Source organism: Saccostrea cucullata, unplaced genomic scaffold (assembly GCF_032062105.1).
Source record: "Saccostrea cucullata isolate Sc308-1 unplaced genomic scaffold, CSIRO_AGI_Scuc_v1 ctg855, whole genome shotgun sequence".
Taxonomy (NCBI): Eukaryota; Metazoa; Mollusca; class Bivalvia; order Ostreida; family Ostreidae; genus Saccostrea; species Saccostrea cuccullata.
Window position 1 is genome coordinate 202,172 of NW_026925616.1, and position 19,834 is coordinate 222,005.

The window sequence follows — 19,834 nt, forward strand, 5'->3', positions numbered from 1 at the left end:
ATAATGTTATTCTCGTATTATTATTATTGTATCATTATTATCATTATTAATGAACAGTTCACCGTGATGTCCAGCATGTTTAAGAAAAGGCTGTCACATTATTTTGTTAAGATGAAAATTAAATTATGTTTAATTCAGACGTAATGAGAAAGGTAAGCACATAATTATGGGAAGACTGTGTCAACATCAACGTATTCTAAAGGAGTAGTTCTATATGAGTAACAATTATTTAAAGTTTCCTTATATGAAAAGAAAGTTAATATTGAATTTTTGTACTGGTTACAATTCAAAAAAAAAAGTAAAGGATGAATTAATACTTTTTGGTAGTTTATTCCTCGTATGATATTATATTAACAAAATGAAGAACACTTTAAATTTTATTCTAAAAACGCTTTTGTTTTTACATGGATCTTTTTCATCCTTTGGATATGGTACGTACTTCAAAGTCAATATACTTTTAACGTTGTTATTAGAGTAATGCACATCCTGTAGAAAATGAAAAGAATAGAGAGATCAAATTAAATATAGATTCAAACGTTAATTATTATGAAAATAAATATTTTATCATGATTAGATTAAATAGAATCGAAAATCAATGTTGCATCATTGCACTGATTTTCCAGCAGAATAATGTACTGGTAAATGATTTACCCTCTGAAACTTTTCCTAATAAAAATAATGAATAGTAATTCTTAAAAATTCTTATAAAAAATTGGCATTTCATGATTTTCCTCAAAATGTTAGAAAATCTTAATTACATCCCAAGATTACACTACTAAAAGAATAAAATTCGCATGTATTTGTTTTTTTTTTTTTTACTTTTACCATTAAACTACTAAACAAATCGAACAATGTCTTGAATGTACTTAAACATGTAAAAAACCAAATATATTATAGATGTTCAGGGTCACTATAGAGGACAAAAACATTAAAACGTTGACATAATTATGAAGGTCAGACGACACGTTCCTCAAATATATGTTTTGTATCTCTTTGTATTTTATAAAAAAGAAATATTCAAAATTGTCATTCTCGTCCAATTTCTACATCGTTTTCAAAATGATTTTAAATATAAGTACACCAAAACATTGTGATATAGGCAATTCAGAAGATTAACCATAAAGGTTATATAAGAAATATGGCCCTTTGGCACATGTATCTTGTCCAAATGCCAGGTAAGTACCCTACTTTTTTGTGAGAAAACTTGTTTAAGTACCTATACTTCAATGACCAATTGCCCCGTGGGGATCCGGGTTAGAATAGGTCCTCAGTACCCCCTTGCTTGTCGACTAAAAGGCGACTAAATGGGGCGGTCCTTCGGATGAAACCGTATAAACTGAGGCCCCGTGTCACAGCAGATGTGACACGATAAAGATCCCTTCCTGCTCAAAGGCCGTATGTGCCGAGCATAGGCCTAAATTTGCAGCCCTTCACCGGCAATGGTGACGTCTCCATTTCAGTGAAATATTCTGGAGAGGGACGTTAAACAGTAAACAATCAATCAATGGTGACGTCTCCATATCAGTGAAATATTCTGGAGAGGGACGTTAAACAGTAAACAATCAATCAATCAATCAATGACCAATTCTTGGGAAAAATTATATATTTTTGAGGAATGTGTCGTCTGACCGTAATTATAAGGTTTAATAAGCCTATTCTAATAAAAAGAAGAAAATACTTTGACCAAATTGAATACAATGAAAACCAATGAACCTTCATATGTACAAGGAAGCAGGCCCTTCAGATCAAACTAGACATACGAATGTCACAAGCTTAAGGAAGAATTTTCACAAAGCTTGCAAGCATTTTATTTACGTAAATCGTAATCAATATTGTGCCTACATAAAGTAACAAATTTTATTTTATAATGATCAATTTTACAATTTTTGTTGCTAGGATTTAACATGCAACAAAAAAGAAGCTAAAGATCGGTTTTAACATCGCATTAACGTGTTACCGAAAATATCACTACAACCAAGTATTCTTAAGTACGAAAAAAAAACGTCAAGTTAGGTCCAGTAAGGTCTTTGAACACTGTTAGTCAAAAATATTATTTATAATAAAACATGATACGTGTATAACATGCCCCTTCTTTGTCCCATTTTTCTGCAGAATCAGCAGTCTTGAAGATTACTATTTCTCTATGTTTTACTTAGATTTACAATATTCTAATATATCAAATGAAAGCCCTTTTTCATCGATATACCGTGTGATTGTCAATTTTAACGATGAGCGAATTTAACACCTTTTCTTGTAAAATGGTAATATATTCTTAGCAATATCTAATCATAATATTTGCGATTTATAATACTCATTAAAAAGATGTCTTTGAGCGAATGCTCACTAGCTAGAAATACCCCAATTCTGCATGTTAACTTACACTCTCATGTGAATATACACATACTAAAATGAATTCAACCAGATGGTGCACTTACACAAAGCGTATACTAAAATTTCAACTGCAAAAGAAATTCGTACAGTCAAAAACATGGATAAACAGGAAGTTGACATTGGATTTGAACAAAAATGAATCCCATCATATGACATGCTTAGATCAAAAAGTGTGCTAAAACTTCGAGCAATAGCAATAAGTAGTTGCTTAGATAACTGCGATGAAAATTTGTTATGGACAAACATATGGACACACAGACAAACGGACAACCACATTATATCCACAAGTTGATGTTGCTGAGATAATTATTTTAACTTTTTTTTCATGCATTAGGGAAAATTAATATTTTTTTAGAAAAGATATTTCTTTTTTTCATATTGTCTTGGTTAATAGTTTTAAATAATACCTTTGAAATTGTTTTTAAAAGATATAGATTTCAAAAGATACATTGCACCCCATCAGATCCTAAGATTTTGTTGACTTGCCATTTCTTTTATGGTTTGGTCACATTTGCACACATTTGTAATGGTCAAAAAATCATCATGGAGTTCTAATTTTCAATATACATGTATTCATGTATTTTTTTCAACTAAAACCTGATTTTTTAAATGAATGATTTCAAATAATTATTTTCATATATCATACAGTGAATCCCTTCTATCTTCAGTTTAATGAAGATTTTTCTTAACATTATTTTTTTCTTTTTGTTTTACAATGGAAACTTTGTTCCTTTCCCCGTTTACTATCCAGTTTATTTAGACATGTATCTGATACATGTACCTTGCAATGTAGTGGTTTAAGCATAATGTTTGTCTAATTTCTGCTTCAAAGAATTTTATTCCAGAATATATCCATCAAATACTGTTTAGAGACATACATTAATGTCTTTTTAACGGGACATCTTCGAGAGTCACGTTTTAATTTTTCAGATGATGTTTCTTACCGTAAGAGATCATCTCAATTTTCTACTTTTCCATGTATTCCTTTATCGAACTGTGTGGCAAGTAATGCAGTAGACAGAGACAACAGGACTTGTATGAGGTCTGATAACATCGGTCCTGCATCAACATATAAGACAGTGTGGTGGTATGTAGATCTGGGAGACGTGTATAGTGTGTATAGCATCAGGATACTGTTTAAATCATACGGGGAACAATACGGTAAGTTTTCATTTTATTCTTGAGAAACATGGTATTAAAACCCCTTTCCCCTTTTCATTGAACAAATGGTAAGACCTTGCTTTAGATTCATATTTAAGAATGTTAAAGACATATATTTTGTGTTTTTCACTCAGTTGTTTGCAATAGAATGGGTTTATTATCAGTATGTAATGCAGTCAATCTAGAATTACAAATTCAGAAAAGCTTTTAGAAAATGTTTCGGAAACGTTCGTCATTTCATGAGAAAAGAGACCCAAACGTCATATATGTATTCTCGAAGATAAACTAATCGAGTCAGGTGAAAGATATGATTCGTTTTCTACTCCTCCCTATCCCCCTATCACACCCTCGCGTAAGATGCGTGGGCTTGTCGGTAAAGCCACTAGGGTGGACTATTAAGTAAATGAAGGTAAAGCCGCTTTACGATTTGCAGACCTTTATTTCTCGTCGGGTCGGACAGTATCAGGAACAAGCGCGTCCCGATTCCAACTCCCCGAATGTTAACAAAATTTTTTTTTATAGGCATGGTTGAAAATTGATAAGTTTGAGTAATATATGACATGAGTTAATTTGATTTACAAGTAGAGTTAAAGATTGTGATTTTAAATAAACAATAATTAAGTCACACAAAACACAGTCCATCTGGTCGTATCACTAATGGGTAATTAAGATAATTAAATATTTAAAATAGATAAATCTGACAGATTGGAGCAACTCATTGACAGCTCATTAAATTAAAAACAGATGTAAGAATTTAGAAATAAAAATATCCAAATTAATTGTCAAAATGTCCAAGGGTACATTTTCATCTGTGACAATATGTCACACTTAGATTTTGACTGTTTTTTCATTTTTGTATAAATTCATTCAGTCGCATATAAAGCCTCTATCAACGCGTTAATATTATTTTTAAATAATTATATTTTACATTCTAAGATATGTGACACGTACTTTCCTTAATTCAATAGTTTCTGATTGTTGTATAAATATTTATTATTTTGTTTACTTTATGGTTCAAACTTATTTATTTGAATTGTGACATCTGAGTCTAATTGTATTTGATTATTTTTTAATCTTTGATGTACATGTAATTATTTTTTTTCTCACTGTCTTAATTGTTCCTTTCCAAGATGTCATAAGCGAGTACCTTGTTTTCTCATGTTGAGTTGTTTTCGCTTCAAATTGTTTATAACTGTCATTTAAGTATCATTACGCGTTAATTGCCTTTTCACTAATTGTTATCTTAAAATCTTGAGTTTATTTTTTGATTGGTCCTTTTTCAAAATCTATTTCTTTAAATTGGGCAAGAGTTGGGAAATGCGCATCTATTCTATTATTGCGCTAATAAAGACATAACATTTATATTTCCCACTCTTCGCCTCTATTTCTAGGTATGTACTTGTATTTTAATTATTTACTTATATTTTTCTTCTATATAAATTTAATGTATTTTGGAATTTATTAAGATTTAAATTAGTACACTGAAAAAAAATAATTATGGTTTTTTTAAATACGCTTATTGCATTTATATCTTGTTTAATTATTTTGACAATTATTAAATATAGTTAGCTAAAGAGAAATAAGACATATCATCAAGTACAACTCTTCTATGTAGGGAGAAATAATTTTTGTAATTCTTAAATATGTAAATCGTTTTGAGAAGTGCATAATGACGAGCAAAAATTCTATTCTTAAAACTTTTTAAGAGTTCAAAATTTGGTAGCGATATGTAAATAATGATCTCTCTGTTCATAGCTGAATTAATTAATACTTAATTTTTTATATGTCTACTATGTCAAATAATTTGTATATTGTTTTATTGTGAAAGTTGCTATGTTCTTGTGTCACATCCGGTCATCATATATTCTGTGACAGTTATTTCAACTTGACCGTTTTACTTTAAGATCTTTTCTATGATTGCGCTAATAAAGACATAACATTTATATTTCCCACTCTTCGCCTCTATTTCAAGATCAAGGACAGACCTGATTGCAAGGATAGTCTAATTGACAAAAAGAATTGTCTCAATATACGGATCGGGCTCAGTTAACTGAAAACATACCACAACCGTGTGAGACACCCCCCTCAATTTAGAGTTACATTTACTTACATTAAATCTCAGAGAAACAGAATAAGTACAATAAAGATACTGAATTATTCAAAACTTTTCTTTATGCATGAATATTTAGAAGACATAATTGTACAGTCTTGTTATAAGCAGTAAGGTCCCTAAAATAAAGTTGAACACAATTCGAAAAAGGAATGTGTCTGCCAATTTTGATCGAATTCTCGCTATTTCTGAGGACCCTCTAGATAAAGCAGCTGACTTAGTCACTGTTCTGTTTAATCATATATATGCTTTGCAGCACTCGACGGCATAAAAAAAATAACTGTATACTTCTTATGCAGGAAAGTAAGATACCAAAGATATTTCCAATAGTTACACAGGTCATCGCAGCAAACAAATAAATACAAATGCACGTAACTGCAATAAAATGTAAACAAAGGTCAAATAAGACAACTAGCATGATCACGCCGATACCCGTAACAATAAAGCAGTGAGGTGTAACGCATTCGAGGAGTATACCCTGCTGCTGATATTTTTGAAAGCAATATCGAAATGGCATTTGTTTATTAACCAGTAGTTAAGCTTGAATTATAAAATTTATTTCAAGAAGGATTCCGTTTCTATCCCCACGACTTTTGGTAATTAAAGAAACATTTCATATTTGAAAATATTCTGCATTAAAATAAGCAATTGCAATAAAATTTTGAAATGATTATGGTCAAAATCCGATCTACTTTTATGAAAACTCAGCGTGTGTCTTTGGTTCAGAGCTTAATATCCTAAATAAAAAGAAATCAATGCTTAGTTTGAATCATTTTTCGTTCTATTAAAAGAAGAGATATTTAATCAAATCCAGCCTTTTGATTGGTTTATTGAAATCTCAATTTTAAAATTTCAATTTGTAAGCTTAAAAATTGAATTATATGATTTGAAAACAAGCTCGAATGAGCCTATAGAGCTTGTGTACAAATCTACAATCTACTTTAACAATTCTCAATTCAATTTTTTTGGTTGTACTAGAGACTGAGTGTCATTGTGAAAAACACATTAAATGTAATGAAATGGAATTTAACAAGGAAACTGTGACAAACTTGATAACATGTACCTTATCACTCCATCGTCTATACCTACAGTTTTTATACTGAACAATACCATCATCATGTAAAGCTAACGTATCTGAGTTTATTTGATACACAATTGCATGTTCTAATTAACACAAAAAAAAAAGAATTTAAATGAAGCAAGTTTTTACAAAAAAAAATTGATGATGCAATGAAAACAGCTGCTTCGTTAAAATTCAGACTTTGATAAATAATGATCAATATAACAACCTTGCCAGCAAATACAACTTTTTTTAAATTCAAACGTTTCCTGGCAATTTCTCAAACAAATCGTTAGACAATTATTTTTCACATTAATTTGTCTACAGGCATTTTAAGTTTCTCAGTACACAAAGATATTCTGTAGAAATAACAGTTGTGGTTTAAAGAGTATTGAAAATCTTTATTTATACTTGTAGAAAACAGGCAAAGAGGTCGTTTTGCTGGGTTTTCTTTATATCTTTCTTATACTGCCAACAAAGAAAGGGGTTTCTTGTGTTATAAAGACGGGCCACAGTTACCTCCCCTTGACTTCACAACAACCTGTTATGGACATGGCTCTTATGTTATATTTTACAACGAACGATTAAATGAAGCTGTTTATCCCCAAGGATATGAGAAGTTGATTATAACGGAGTTATGTGAAGTGGTAGTTGAAGGTTAATTTTAGCTGTAACTTGCATCAATAATGAATTTAATTCTAGAGAAATAAAAAAAAATGAATAAAAAGTAAGACAAAACAGTGCAATGAAAAAAAATTAAGATTTTAAGATATGTTGAGGGTTTTTCCTGATATCCAATATTTTGTTATTAGTTTACGTGCATAGGGTCATCCTTAAGGTACTCCGAACCTCAACCAGGAAGGATAATTCCTTAATCTATACTTTAATTTTAAAAATCTCAAAATGAAGGCTGAAAATATTTTTTGCATGTTTTTCATTTATACCATTTTATGAGCTTCAAGTCTCTTTGAAGCTATCAGAAAGAAAAGTCGAAATTTTTTACCCCGTAAAAGTATTTTGAAATTACATATTTAAAGAAATTGAGATTCTTTAATTTTAGTCAAACTAAAGATACATTTTTTTTAAATAACATAATATGAAATTAGCAGAGATTAAAGGTTTTTTCAGCAATTTGGAAAAAAAATAAACACTATGCATTGTAAAATGAAAGAAGTAAATATAAGAAATTAAAGTACCTTTTATGTTAAAAAATTGAACAGGCAAAAGCCTGAATACCTATGATTTTATTTTTGATATTGTTTCTGCTGACAAAGCGGGTAACAACATTGTCAATATTTGTAAGGATCATTATATAAATTGTATTTTAGAAGAATTGGCACTTTGGCTTTAATTCTACAAGTGGTAATCCAACTTATGTTAATTGATCCCTTTCTAATGAAGAAGTAATTCAAAACTATGTAAGTTTGAATATTTTTGATAGCCTAAAGAACCAAATTGAATTCGAACTACGTTACCATATATATACATGTATTGGATCCCGAAACTTTAAAAGAATCCTTAAAAACAAAGATACATAGCGGGTTCCAGTTAATGTTCAATAAAACCTCTTTCTTCTCCTCACTCAGATATTAGCAGTAGTGAAGTAGAAATATCAAAAATACTGCTCAACAATATATTCAAGAAGTGGTAAATTAGTTGTGGATACATAAAAGATCGAAGAAAGTTTTGGACAATATGAAATCACAAGATTTTACCAAAATCAACAGTTTTAAAACTTAAGGCATTTCAACTTTATACAATTCCCCACGGCACGATAAATTAAATTCCATAAAAATATATATATTTTAAAATTATGATAAACGTGATGACTTTAATTTTACTATCGTCAACTTCCCTTACTTATGCAGCAATATACGTGTACCTTCATCACCTGTATACGAAGTTTATTTTATCTTCGTTGATTCGATACGCAAGAGCATGTTCTACGTACGACCAATTTTTAAAACGAGGTGAAATGTTGACAAATAAGTTGATAAAACAAAGATATCAGCAGTCTCGTTAAAAGTCATCATTTTGTCGGTTCTATGATCGATAATATGGCCTTGTCAGCAAATACATCTCATCATTGACTCAAATGCTTGCTGTCCTTTTCATAACAATTATTAGTATATTTTTATACACTGAATTGACAACATATTTCCCGTTATTTCCCAATCATGACAAGTAGTGCACGTTGGGTATGACCGGTCGGCAGCGGATGATCACTCGTCCATGGCACCTGATCCCTCCTCTGACGCTTTGGAGATTCTTATTTGCTCTGCTCCTATATTTTTTTTTTTATTGTTTTATGGACTTTTGATCTTTAATACTGTTTCGTTATCTTGATATGTTTCATTCAGATAATTTGAATAGGTAATTGCATAGTAGGTATTTTTATTCTCGTTTCCCGAAAAAAAATATTCGAAAGGACAAGATAGGGTAATGGCCGAATCTGATCCCTTATTTGATGCAAAAATCAGAAGACTGGTAAGATGTGATAGTTCGTATAAATTTATGAAGTTAAAACAAGCACTAATTCAGATTTAAAGTTTACATGGAAGCCACTAGAGGGTGCAGAAATAGGATATTTTTCTGAATTTCCTCAATTCTAGCGGAATGTCATCAAATTTGAGATACTTTTCTCTTCTGAAAAAAACATAGAGCCCAACCTTGCCTATCTGATATTTTTACACATAAACTGCATCTGATACTAGTGTATAAAATATGTTTATTTGGTAGATAGGCAAGCTTGTGCTCTATGTTTTCCGAGACAAAATGTGCTGTAAAATCGATGAAAATTTGCATAAAAGTGAGAAAATTCAAAAATTTACCTATTTCCTGACATCTCTGTGACCTCTCTACATTATGAATATTAGAACCAATTTTTGGCAGGAGTGACAACTGGATTTTATTAATAAGCTGTTAGATCATTTTGAAAGAAACAAAAATAGGAGGCCAAATAGGGGTCTCACCCTATCTTGTTGTTTACTAATTTTTCCTAGTTAATATGGTTAGATTGAAAGATGATGTTAGAAGAATTATCATGGGTGAAAACATACTACATTCGAAAATTCAGAGACATTTCTAATCAATCAATGCCTGTTTTCAGAACCTAAGGATCGGAGTACGTTAGGAGGTAATTATGTTAATTACGGTTTTACATACTTGTACTAGTTCTTTTCGGAATATGTAAGATTGAAACTAAATTGCATAAAAGACTTTGCATCAGTTATACTAAGTGTGCTGAAATAGCCAACGAATGTGCTTACAGTAATACGATTTCACCAATCTGAATGAGCTCTTACAATTTACAATGATATCAGGAATCTTGTCCCTATTAAGTTATCGTCAAAGCCAATTACTAAAGGTGTAACTTGTTTGCAAAGATTCACCTTTTCTTGGTACATGTACCTTGGTTCCTTGTCCTAGCGTTCAGTGCATTTGTATTTGTCTTGCTTTCCGTTTATATACCGGTATTTTAAAAAAGAATTTGGTTACATCATATTTGCTTTTTCATGTAATGGTCATAATTACATTTAATTTGTAATTCAAAGAGTTTTGCGGTATTCAAATTGTTTTCAGGTTGTAAAAGAGGTACATATGGTAAACTGTGTAAAAATAATTGTTCCGAACATTGTCAAGGGGAAACGTGTGATATCATTAACGGAACCTGTCTGGGTTGTATGCCTGGATGGACAGGGCAGTTCTGTCAAAAGTGTAAGTTTTCTCTTACTTACCCTACTACATGTACGTAGAGTTGTTGACTTTAATTTTGTCGGCATGCTTTCCTGTCCTCAAACATATATCTATGCATGGCAATGTATTAACAGCATGTGAAAGAGGATCACATGGTCTAGACTGCAAATTTCGATGTTCAGGACATTGTCTGGATGGTCAAACCTGTAATCCAGTGACTGGAATCTGTGACGAAGGTTGTGCTCCTGGATGGACTCCGCCGATGTGTAATGAATGTATGTTTTCGAAATTAATTTATTTCACCTTAATATTCAGGTGGGTTTCAGGTTAAAAAACATTAATCTGGCAGCCGCTATGTAAATAAATGGCGGTCACCATATAATTGTCTAGCAATTACTCAATTAATAAATTTGGAGGTTGCCAGATAAGTATCTGGATGAGGCTGCCAGTTATTTATGTGTGGTATTTTGGACCACAGAAAACTTATTTGGTGGTTGCCATATTAATTTATTTTCTTCCTGGTACCAAGGAGTTTCGTAGTATAGAGATCGAATTTATAAAAATATAGTTTAATTAATACAATTTTGCACATTTTAATGGATACACTTTTAAACACGTTTCGTTGTCACATGTACATGATGTAAGGCTGACTGAAATTTATTACGTCTAATATCACATATAAGCTTCAATCCAATAAATTGAAATATTGTAAATATTTGTGTTTATGTTCAGGGTTTTGGTTAAATACGGTGTAAGCATTTTCAATAAACCTGTATGTTTAAATATACAGGTTTGTTATATAATATATTAGATATAGATTGCATAGAATCATCTAAAATATACCTCCTACAAGGTCTAAATATTGTCTACCTCTAGACTTTTTTTTAAACAAATGTTTAGTTTTTTTGTTTTTTTTTTTTAAGTGCCAGTTTCTCCAAAATCTATGTGCATGGGTGACTTACAATGTAGAATAAACTTTTGACAGCGTAATTCTATATATCTTTGTTGACTCTCAACTACAGCATGCAGTTATGGACGCTATGGCCCAAACTGTGCTTCTAACTGCAGCGGACATTGTTTAAATGGAAACATGTGTAACAGGAAAACAGGGCGTTGCGACTCAGGTTGTTCAACTGGATATCTCGGAGATTTGTGTAATAAAGGTATAATATACTTTTTAAATTTGATCACCTCATACATTTGGAATAAATCAGTTTACATGTTGACTTTTAAAAGCAAGTGAATTACTTTGTTTACAATAGAATGTACCTCAGGCTGGTTTGGTAATGAATGTAGTCAGCTTTGTAGTGGACACTGTGCCAATGAGGAATTTTGTAACCACATTGATGGACATTGCTATAATGGCTGTAAAAATGGCTACCTTGGGAATATGTGCAACGAATGTAATGTAGAACTTTAATGTATATCATTTTACAAACATTTAAGGTAGGTCCCTACTCGTGGAATTAATTGGTTAACAGTGCAATTTTTGTCCTGATTTACATTAATTGATACTTTATCTACTTCAAAAGCACAAAAAATAGATAGATAATCTATATTTTTACCGAGCTGGGTGTGAAACACTCGTGTACCCTCTTGTACCAAAACTAAAATAACCAACGTTATAAAGACGGTCTATATTTTAAGTCATTGCACATGGCAAATATATTCTTTCGAACATAAATCACAAGGATAAGGATAACAATGAATAATTCAAGGCTACAGTACACACTGCTTGTTGAAACTAAGAAAATATTGAAGAATTAACCTCATTTTAATAAAAAGTGACAAAGTTCAAAACTCATATAAAGCTCTCTATTAAAATAATTAATTTGTTTACCCTGATTTTTTGGTCTTTATTTATGGCAACCGATGCTTGAAGTATCTTTTAGGCATAATAAATTATTTGTCATCTGTCTTTTCATTACAGCTTGTGCGCATGGTTTCTATGGTGCAAACTGCTCTAAAAGTTGTTCTCAGAATTGTAAGGAAATATGTAAACACACCGACGGATCCTGTTTGTGTAAAATTGGTTGGGCGGCTCCCATTTGCAGTACAGGTGAATATCTTTTTGTGATTTCCATAACGATTTCTGTAGTTAATTTAGTTAAAATTGAGTAAAATATCATGAATGTCCATTGCACTTTATCAATTTAATGTTGACGACATCGCAATGTAAACAATGTTGATGCCATATTGCGTTTACGCCGGCTACATTGTTATTGTATCTACGTTAAGTGTCATCATCGATGGTATCGCAATGTAGACAATTTTTATGCGATATCGCATTTACCTTGTCTACATTGTCATTATCTTTAATTGTATTTTGACATCGTCGACGTCGACATCGCAACGTTAACAATGTTGTTACGGTATTGCGTTTACATCGTATACATTGTTATTATTTCTACATAGTAAACCTGGCAGGGTTATCAGTGTTAATATAATATCGAAAACATCTTTTATTTTCATATATATTCCAAATACACAATGTATATTCATAAGTAATATAACTACTTATCATATTGAATTAAAGAAAAGTCCACAAACAAAATTTTTTATATAACCTACATATACTTTGTATACTCGCGTATAATTATATAAAGTTTAAGTTCAGTTTAAGGTTACATCTTGAACATGTTTTAATAAGGTACACATGTTCATCACGTCCAATGCATGGTCTACTTTATATGAAACAAGAGGCCCAGGGACACATCACTCACCTGAGCAATTTGCTTGGAAAAAGCACTTATCAGATTAGAACTGAAAGTTTACTGAGTTGAGGGTGGGTGGGTGGGGGGGGGGGGGGGGCTTGAACCTCCCAGGGGGTCATGGTTTGAACAAACTAGAATCTACATTACGTGAGGATGATTTCATATATTATCACTAAGCATGGATTTGAGGTACCTGAAAAGAGGATTTTAAAAGGTTTCCCTTTGTATTCCAATGTATAACTTGTTCAGCCATATTGGCCCCACCCTAGTCCCGGGGTCATGATTTGAGCAAACTTGAATCTACACTACCTGAGGATGATTCCATAATTTATGAGTTTCATCTTTCTTGGCATCGTGGTTTTTGAGAAGAAGATTTTTAAAGATTTTTCCTATATATTCATATGCTTAACTTTGATCGGCCATTTTGCCCCCCCCCTTTAACCCGGGGGTTATGTTTTGAACAAACTTGAATATACAATACCTGCAGGATGAATCCACATGAGTTTTATCTTTCCTGGCCTAGTGGTTCTTGAGAAGATTTTTTTTTTAAAATGCCATTAATTTTTCTCTAATTCATAATTTATCTCCCCTTTGAAAAGGGTATGGCCCTTCATTTGAACAAACTTGAATCCCCTTTACCCAAGGATACTTTGTAGCAAGTTTGATTGAAATTGGCCCAGTTGTTCTTGAAAAGAAGATGAAAATGTGAAAAGTTTACAACGACGACGACGACAGACAACGGACAAATTTTGATCAGAAAAGCTCACCTGAACCTTTAGCTCAGGTGAGCTAAAAAAAGCAATTTTGGCACGATGTCGACTCCATATAAACCAACTTTGTGATGTACGTAGATGATGTAAACGATGTAAACAAGAAAACAAAGGCCATGACACGATGTCAATTCGATATAGACCTACACTGCGTTGTCGACCATGTGGACGATGTAAACAAGAAAATATGAGAGGGCAATGTTCTCCCAATATCGACTTGATATATCGATCTACACTGCGATGTCGACGAAGTGAATGATGTAAAAGGAAAAAAGACGTTATGTTGACTCGAGGTCGACTCGATATAGACCAACATTGCGATGTTGACGATGTTAAGGAGGTAACTAAGAAAAGAAGAACAAAGCAATATTGACACGATTTTGACTCGATATGGACCCATATGTGATGTCGACAATGTAAACGATGTAAATAAGAAAAAAGGAAGGCAATATTGACACGAGGTCGACTCGATGTAGACATACATTGCGATATCGACGATGTTAACGATGTAAACAAGAAAACTCGACATCGACCAATGTGAACAAAAGAAAAGAGAAGACAATGTTAACAAGACGTCGACTCAAAATTTTTTAACATTCCAACAGAGATAAACAAAGTATTATCCAACAGAGCCAATTGGATATGTTATGGGAATAAGAGACTGCAATGTTGACACGATATGTCAATCCAATGTCATCCAACAGTATATTATAATATCTAACAATGTTGAATAAGGAATGTTGAATTAAGGGAAACTGGTATTTTACAGCGATGTCGACAAGATCGATTAAACATCGTGCATTGGGCATACAATGTACTTAAAAATATTAGCATCTTCATATTCGGAATGAACTTTTTTACTTATTGCAGATAAAAAATTTATTAGAATCCTATTTAAATTTCTCATAAATATCATGAACTCTAGGAAACTATAATATCATCTTAGATACATTTTCTAAGAAACTTCAAATGATGAATCAGACTCGATATATATGCAGGCTCTAATTCATTTCATGTTTCTTTCAATATGTTCTGTAAAATACATTTTTAATTTAAGCATAGTTTTACCATTTTAGAATGCCCTCAAAATACGTATGGTGAAAATTGTACTCATTCCTGCAGTGCCAATTGTGCTAATGATACTTGTGATAGGTTTAATGGGAGTTGTACTGGAGGATGTAAAGAACCATACTATGGTGACATGTGTGAAGAAAGTGAGTAAAACCATTTGTTCTCATCAAATAAGAAAAATACAACGCAGGTTCATAGAAACATGTTTAATTTTATTTTGTTATAGTCACAACCAAAGTATCATATTTAAGGCTATATTATTATATTATTTCCATTTCTGAGTTCGATTTCTTTTCGTCTAATAGTGGACAGTAAGTCAGCAATACCATTCATCATCGGCGGAGTTCTTGGTGCAATTGTCTTTGTAACCATCCTTATTGCATTGGTTGTTTATTTATTGCGGTAGGAAAAGTTCGGTTTTTTTGGTATAACATTTTGTTTATGTTTTAATTTCAAAACCTCAGCTTTTGCAGTATATTTAGTCACAGTGGGTTTTTTTTATCTCGTATATATTAAGAATATATCCATGATTTTCTTCATTGTATTTCTCATATCAACTACATAGACTTTTATCTAATATTTCAGAAAAGGAATCTTTAGATCCTTGATAGAAAAAAGAAGACACTCACAAATATATATAACCAGCACAGATACATTGAAACAACCAAAAGATGAATCCCATACCTATCAAACGTTAAATACCTTCAATCCAGAAAAACAAAACTACGTAAACTTAGATTTACAAGTACCAGGAGAAGCAGCTGCATGTGGTAATGAAGGATTACGTATTATTAAAAAACAGGGAAACTATGTTAATCTTGAACTGGACAAGGTTTGAAATAGAGCGATGTTATTTAATCATTAAAGCACTGAACATATTCAAATGCTTTTTATTGGTACATAGTAACAATAAAAATGCATAAAATGCACATAATCCTAAAAAAGTGGTAAATATTAAGTAGACTGTGAGAATCGTGTTACAAACAAGAAAATTACTTAATTTGGGATTTATCCCTTCTTTTCCTTTACTCACGTAAATTGCCAACCAAGTTTTATATATAAATCTTCATTATTAGGCATCTGGACAGATGTTACATGTACTCTCATTCTGTTTTCTCTGTCTGGGGATTCTGCATTCTTACCAAAGTTTGTTTATCATTTTCTGAGATGCTGATGATACCTCAGTCAATGTAGCAATGGGTATTTTTAAGAACAAATTGTCTTTCAGGTAAACCAAATGAATATCAAAAACGTTCTGTTTCTAATCTGCCAGTACCCCTAAAAATTGAATTGTTTTGGATTTAATCACATTGGATTAAAAAATAAAAATTACAAAAAGATTCTTTTATTTGAAATACCCTTCAAACTCTACTGAAACGTTTTTTGACAAGTTGATGATCATAAAAAATATTATTTCTAACTTAAATGTTGAATTCATGTTAAATTCCACTAATCAGTTGTACCACAGTCACTTCACTGTCGTACTGTGGTGTCATCAATATTCGTTGACCACCAGTTGTCGAGGAATTCGTTGATGAGCAGATTCATGAAATTAAATGTTCATTGAATTGAGAAATGTATTATTTACATGCTTATTTTTATCATTTATTTTTTCTTTATCAATTCATTTGTGCTTACATTTAAAATCATTTTATTTATTCGTGACTTTTTTATATATTTTTATTGGTGATGGTGAATGAATAGAGAACTAAATCGTTAGTTCATAGATAAATGATCAAGGATATTATTCGGTGCAATTAAGAAATAAGAATTTCACTTGTGAAAGCTCTCGGGGAATAGTTCCTGAATCGGATTTGTTTAAATCTGTCCCAATCTCAGCCTTTGGATAAGTACCCCTATATGTTTACACAGTTATAAAATATTTCATTTTAAGTGTCCAATAAGGAACAAAAAACTGTACAAACATTGTAAAGGAAATTTAACAGTAATTATATACATGTAGAACAAAAATCTAAAAAGGAAATTAACTTGAATGCGAAACAGACAGACCTTGCTTACAAGCATATTTTCACAAATTAATTTTTTTATAAGAAATAATACAAAATCAATTTAAATCAATGAAACTAAATGTTTTTACTTCAGTTATCGTCTGTAAAAATTAATAATTAAGCGTTACGAAACTTACATTCACGTACAATTTCTTTTAAATTAGTTTTTGCCTGAATGTGCAGATGTGTAAACCTTATGCTGGTTTCAATTATGGTTATAAAAAGTCAACAACCTATCATCAACAAAATCGTGAAGGACAGCTCATTCGGGATGCTTGATTTTTAGCTTAAGTTAAAGTCCGCCTTTTTGTGGATTTTGTGTTACCATGAAACTTTTACCTTTCATCATATTTACTAATTTATTTTGGAAGTCATTTGGATTTGGTATGTATAAAATAAAATCTTTAGTTAAATGATTGGTTCGTAGCCTTCAACTTCTGCTGATTTCTTTTTTTTATTAAAATATAATTATTATAAAGGGAAAATATGTCTTATGAAAACAAATAGATTTAAATGGTCAATTGCTTTATATTCTATGTACCCGGTTCATGTAGTCATCAGACATTATAAGGTTGTTTTATGTTTGTTGGTATCATACAAAAACAAATGTAAAAAGAAAAGCTCAGAGATCATATGAAGTACTTTTTTAGCCTTTTTTTTCTCAGATTCTTCAGAAATAAAATCAAACAGTAGTTTGTAGTGTGTAAAAACAAAAGTAGACAACTAATTATTTACATATAGATATAGGATGTACTAAGTATATGTTGGTAAACTTTTCCCGAGTACCATGAGTGACGAGGGAAAAGTTTAACAACATACTTAGTACATGCTTCACACGAGAAATTAAGCCCTTTGTGTCTCTGTCTATTTAATTACAAATCTTTGTGTGTTTCTTGTTATTAAATCAAGATTAGGATAGTTTGACCCTGACTATTGTCATTTTGTACAGACCCAGATGTGATAATTATACCCTCGGGGTAAATCTACCTGTCAGGTGACAGTTTACAGTGAGTAGTTTTCGAACACAATACAGATGCGTTTCAATAGATTAAAAAATCTCTGTGTGAAGATAGTCATGTCAATTTGACGGATTTTAGTCAGGGGCATTTTATTTTTGTGGACATTATTAAACATTTGTTTTGGAGGTAAAATTGATAAATTTCTCCTGAAAGCAAAGAATTCCGCAGGAAAAAAAGGTTTACAGTTGGATATACATGTACACTACATTAGTAATATTGGACGGTTCCAACGTATTTGAACTTCTTAAAAAAGATCATATTTAGACTTTTTGCTGTTTCCGAATCATCCCATGTCTGTTTAATTGGAATTAAAGAAGAAATTGAATATAGTACATGTAAGTCAAATGTAATTGTTCGCTATATAACTGCTCAATGCGATATTTCTGATTAAAGTTACAAGGTACATGGAAAATCCCAAATAATTACTATTTCTTATATTTCTCTTTTATACTTTTGATTTTTATTAAATTTTCTCACGTTTTAATTTCGGCTAAAGTTGAATATTTCAGGAAGAAAGACAGGGGAAGAGAAAGAGATCTTTTTTCCTGCATGTACTAATTTATGTAACTATGTAATTATTTTTCACTGTTGTAGCACATTAGGTCCATTATTCATTGTCTGGTGACCTTGCCCTATGTCCATGATTGTAATTATCTATCATTGGTAATGATTTGTTTAATAATTATGCAAAAATGACAGAGTCAACCAACCATTAAGGGTGGTTTGGGGTGTACCAAGTAATTTGGTAGCAGCAAAAATCCTTTGTTCGAGGTGTGAAACATGTACTACAGTGGCTGGAACGTTATTGTTGACAAACCAATCGTGTAGAATCGTTCGTGCATCGTGCGCGATCGTTCGTGTAACGTGCAAGATCGTGCGTGTAACAGACTCAATCGTTTGCGGTTTTAATCGTGCGTGAACGTGCGTTTAGAAACGTGTAAATTTCGTTTTGTAAGTTTTTATCGGAATGTTAACAAGTATTTTGTCTATATTTTATTTTTTAAAATCCAAATAAAAGGAATGAAGCGCAGTTTACATAATTGAATGCGGAACGAACTAACTACAGCTTGTAAACCAGCAATTTAGTAAGTCGTACAACATTATGTTCTCGTATAGCGTGACTTATTGTGATAAACCGTACTAAAATGTGTTACTATATTTTTTTCTGAAGATCATTTTTGTTTGCTGCTAATTGTGGTAAGATATATATATTTTTTTAATTTTCAAATAATCTCAAAAAAATATTTTTACAAATAAATATTTTTCAAACCTTTCATAAATGTTTAGTCGGCGAATGTACATGCGCGTCACGCACATGATTTTCGGGGTTTTCTTTTACAGTGTTTATCGCTGTAGCTTACCTTTAATTAATTTTTAAAATAAACAATAATTTGCTATGTCGTTTTTCATGTTTTAGAGATTCATAAACATTTTGAAGTAATGAAAACATATAGCTATAACTTTTAAGTTAAGTCATTTCATGCTGTCATTGATTTCCCAATCGTATCCCCCAATTGATATAATTATTATGAAATCCAATTCATTACGGTCCACCTACTACTTTTTCTGATAGAACAAAAAAATCCGTTTTCTTATGTCCGAGAATTATCTAAATAATTATTTATCATCTAAAATAATAATTTAAAAATCTTACATGTATTTAGTACAAGAAATACCCATTTCCGTTTTTTTTCAAAGTCGATGAAATAATATAATGATAAATCTTTGAATCTAAAATCAATATAAATCCGTATTTCGTTTTGGAAATATCAATTCCTAAATAATTTGAACTTTTTTGCGTGAAGAATCGTGCGTTTGCGTTAGCAATCGTGT

The 19,834-nt window shown here is 31.4% G+C and overlaps 1 protein-coding gene across 1 annotated transcript; it reads left to right on the forward strand.

The window, feature by feature from the left end:
- Nucleotides 1–1,168: 1,168 nt before the first annotated feature.
- Nucleotides 1,169–15,815, forward strand: LOC134269353 (multiple epidermal growth factor-like domains protein 10). Its single transcript, XM_062751551.1, has 11 exons — nucleotides 1,169–1,175; nucleotides 3,322–3,552; nucleotides 7,140–7,379; nucleotides 10,305–10,439; nucleotides 10,553–10,693; nucleotides 11,441–11,581; nucleotides 11,681–11,821; nucleotides 12,349–12,477; nucleotides 14,979–15,116; nucleotides 15,279–15,375; nucleotides 15,559–15,815. Exons 1-11 carry the CDS (start codon nucleotides 1,169–1,171, stop codon nucleotides 15,809–15,811), a joined length of 1,653 nt encoding a protein of 550 aa, XP_062607535.1. The 3' UTR covers nucleotides 15,812–15,815.
- Nucleotides 15,816–19,834: the final 4,019 nt, after the last annotated feature.

What these genes read in the sequence shown, in the direction of transcription:
- LOC134269353 (XM_062751551.1), top strand. An exon ending in AGGGCAGTTCTGTCAAAAGT is followed by an intron (nt 10,440 to 10,552) that starts GTAAGTTTTCTC and finishes ATGTATTAACAG; the next exon opens with CATGTGAAAGAGGATCACAT. An exon ending in CGGAGATTTGTGTAATAAAG is followed by an intron (nt 11,582 to 11,680) that starts GTATAATATACT and finishes TGTTTACAATAG; the next exon opens with AATGTACCTCAGGCTGGTTT.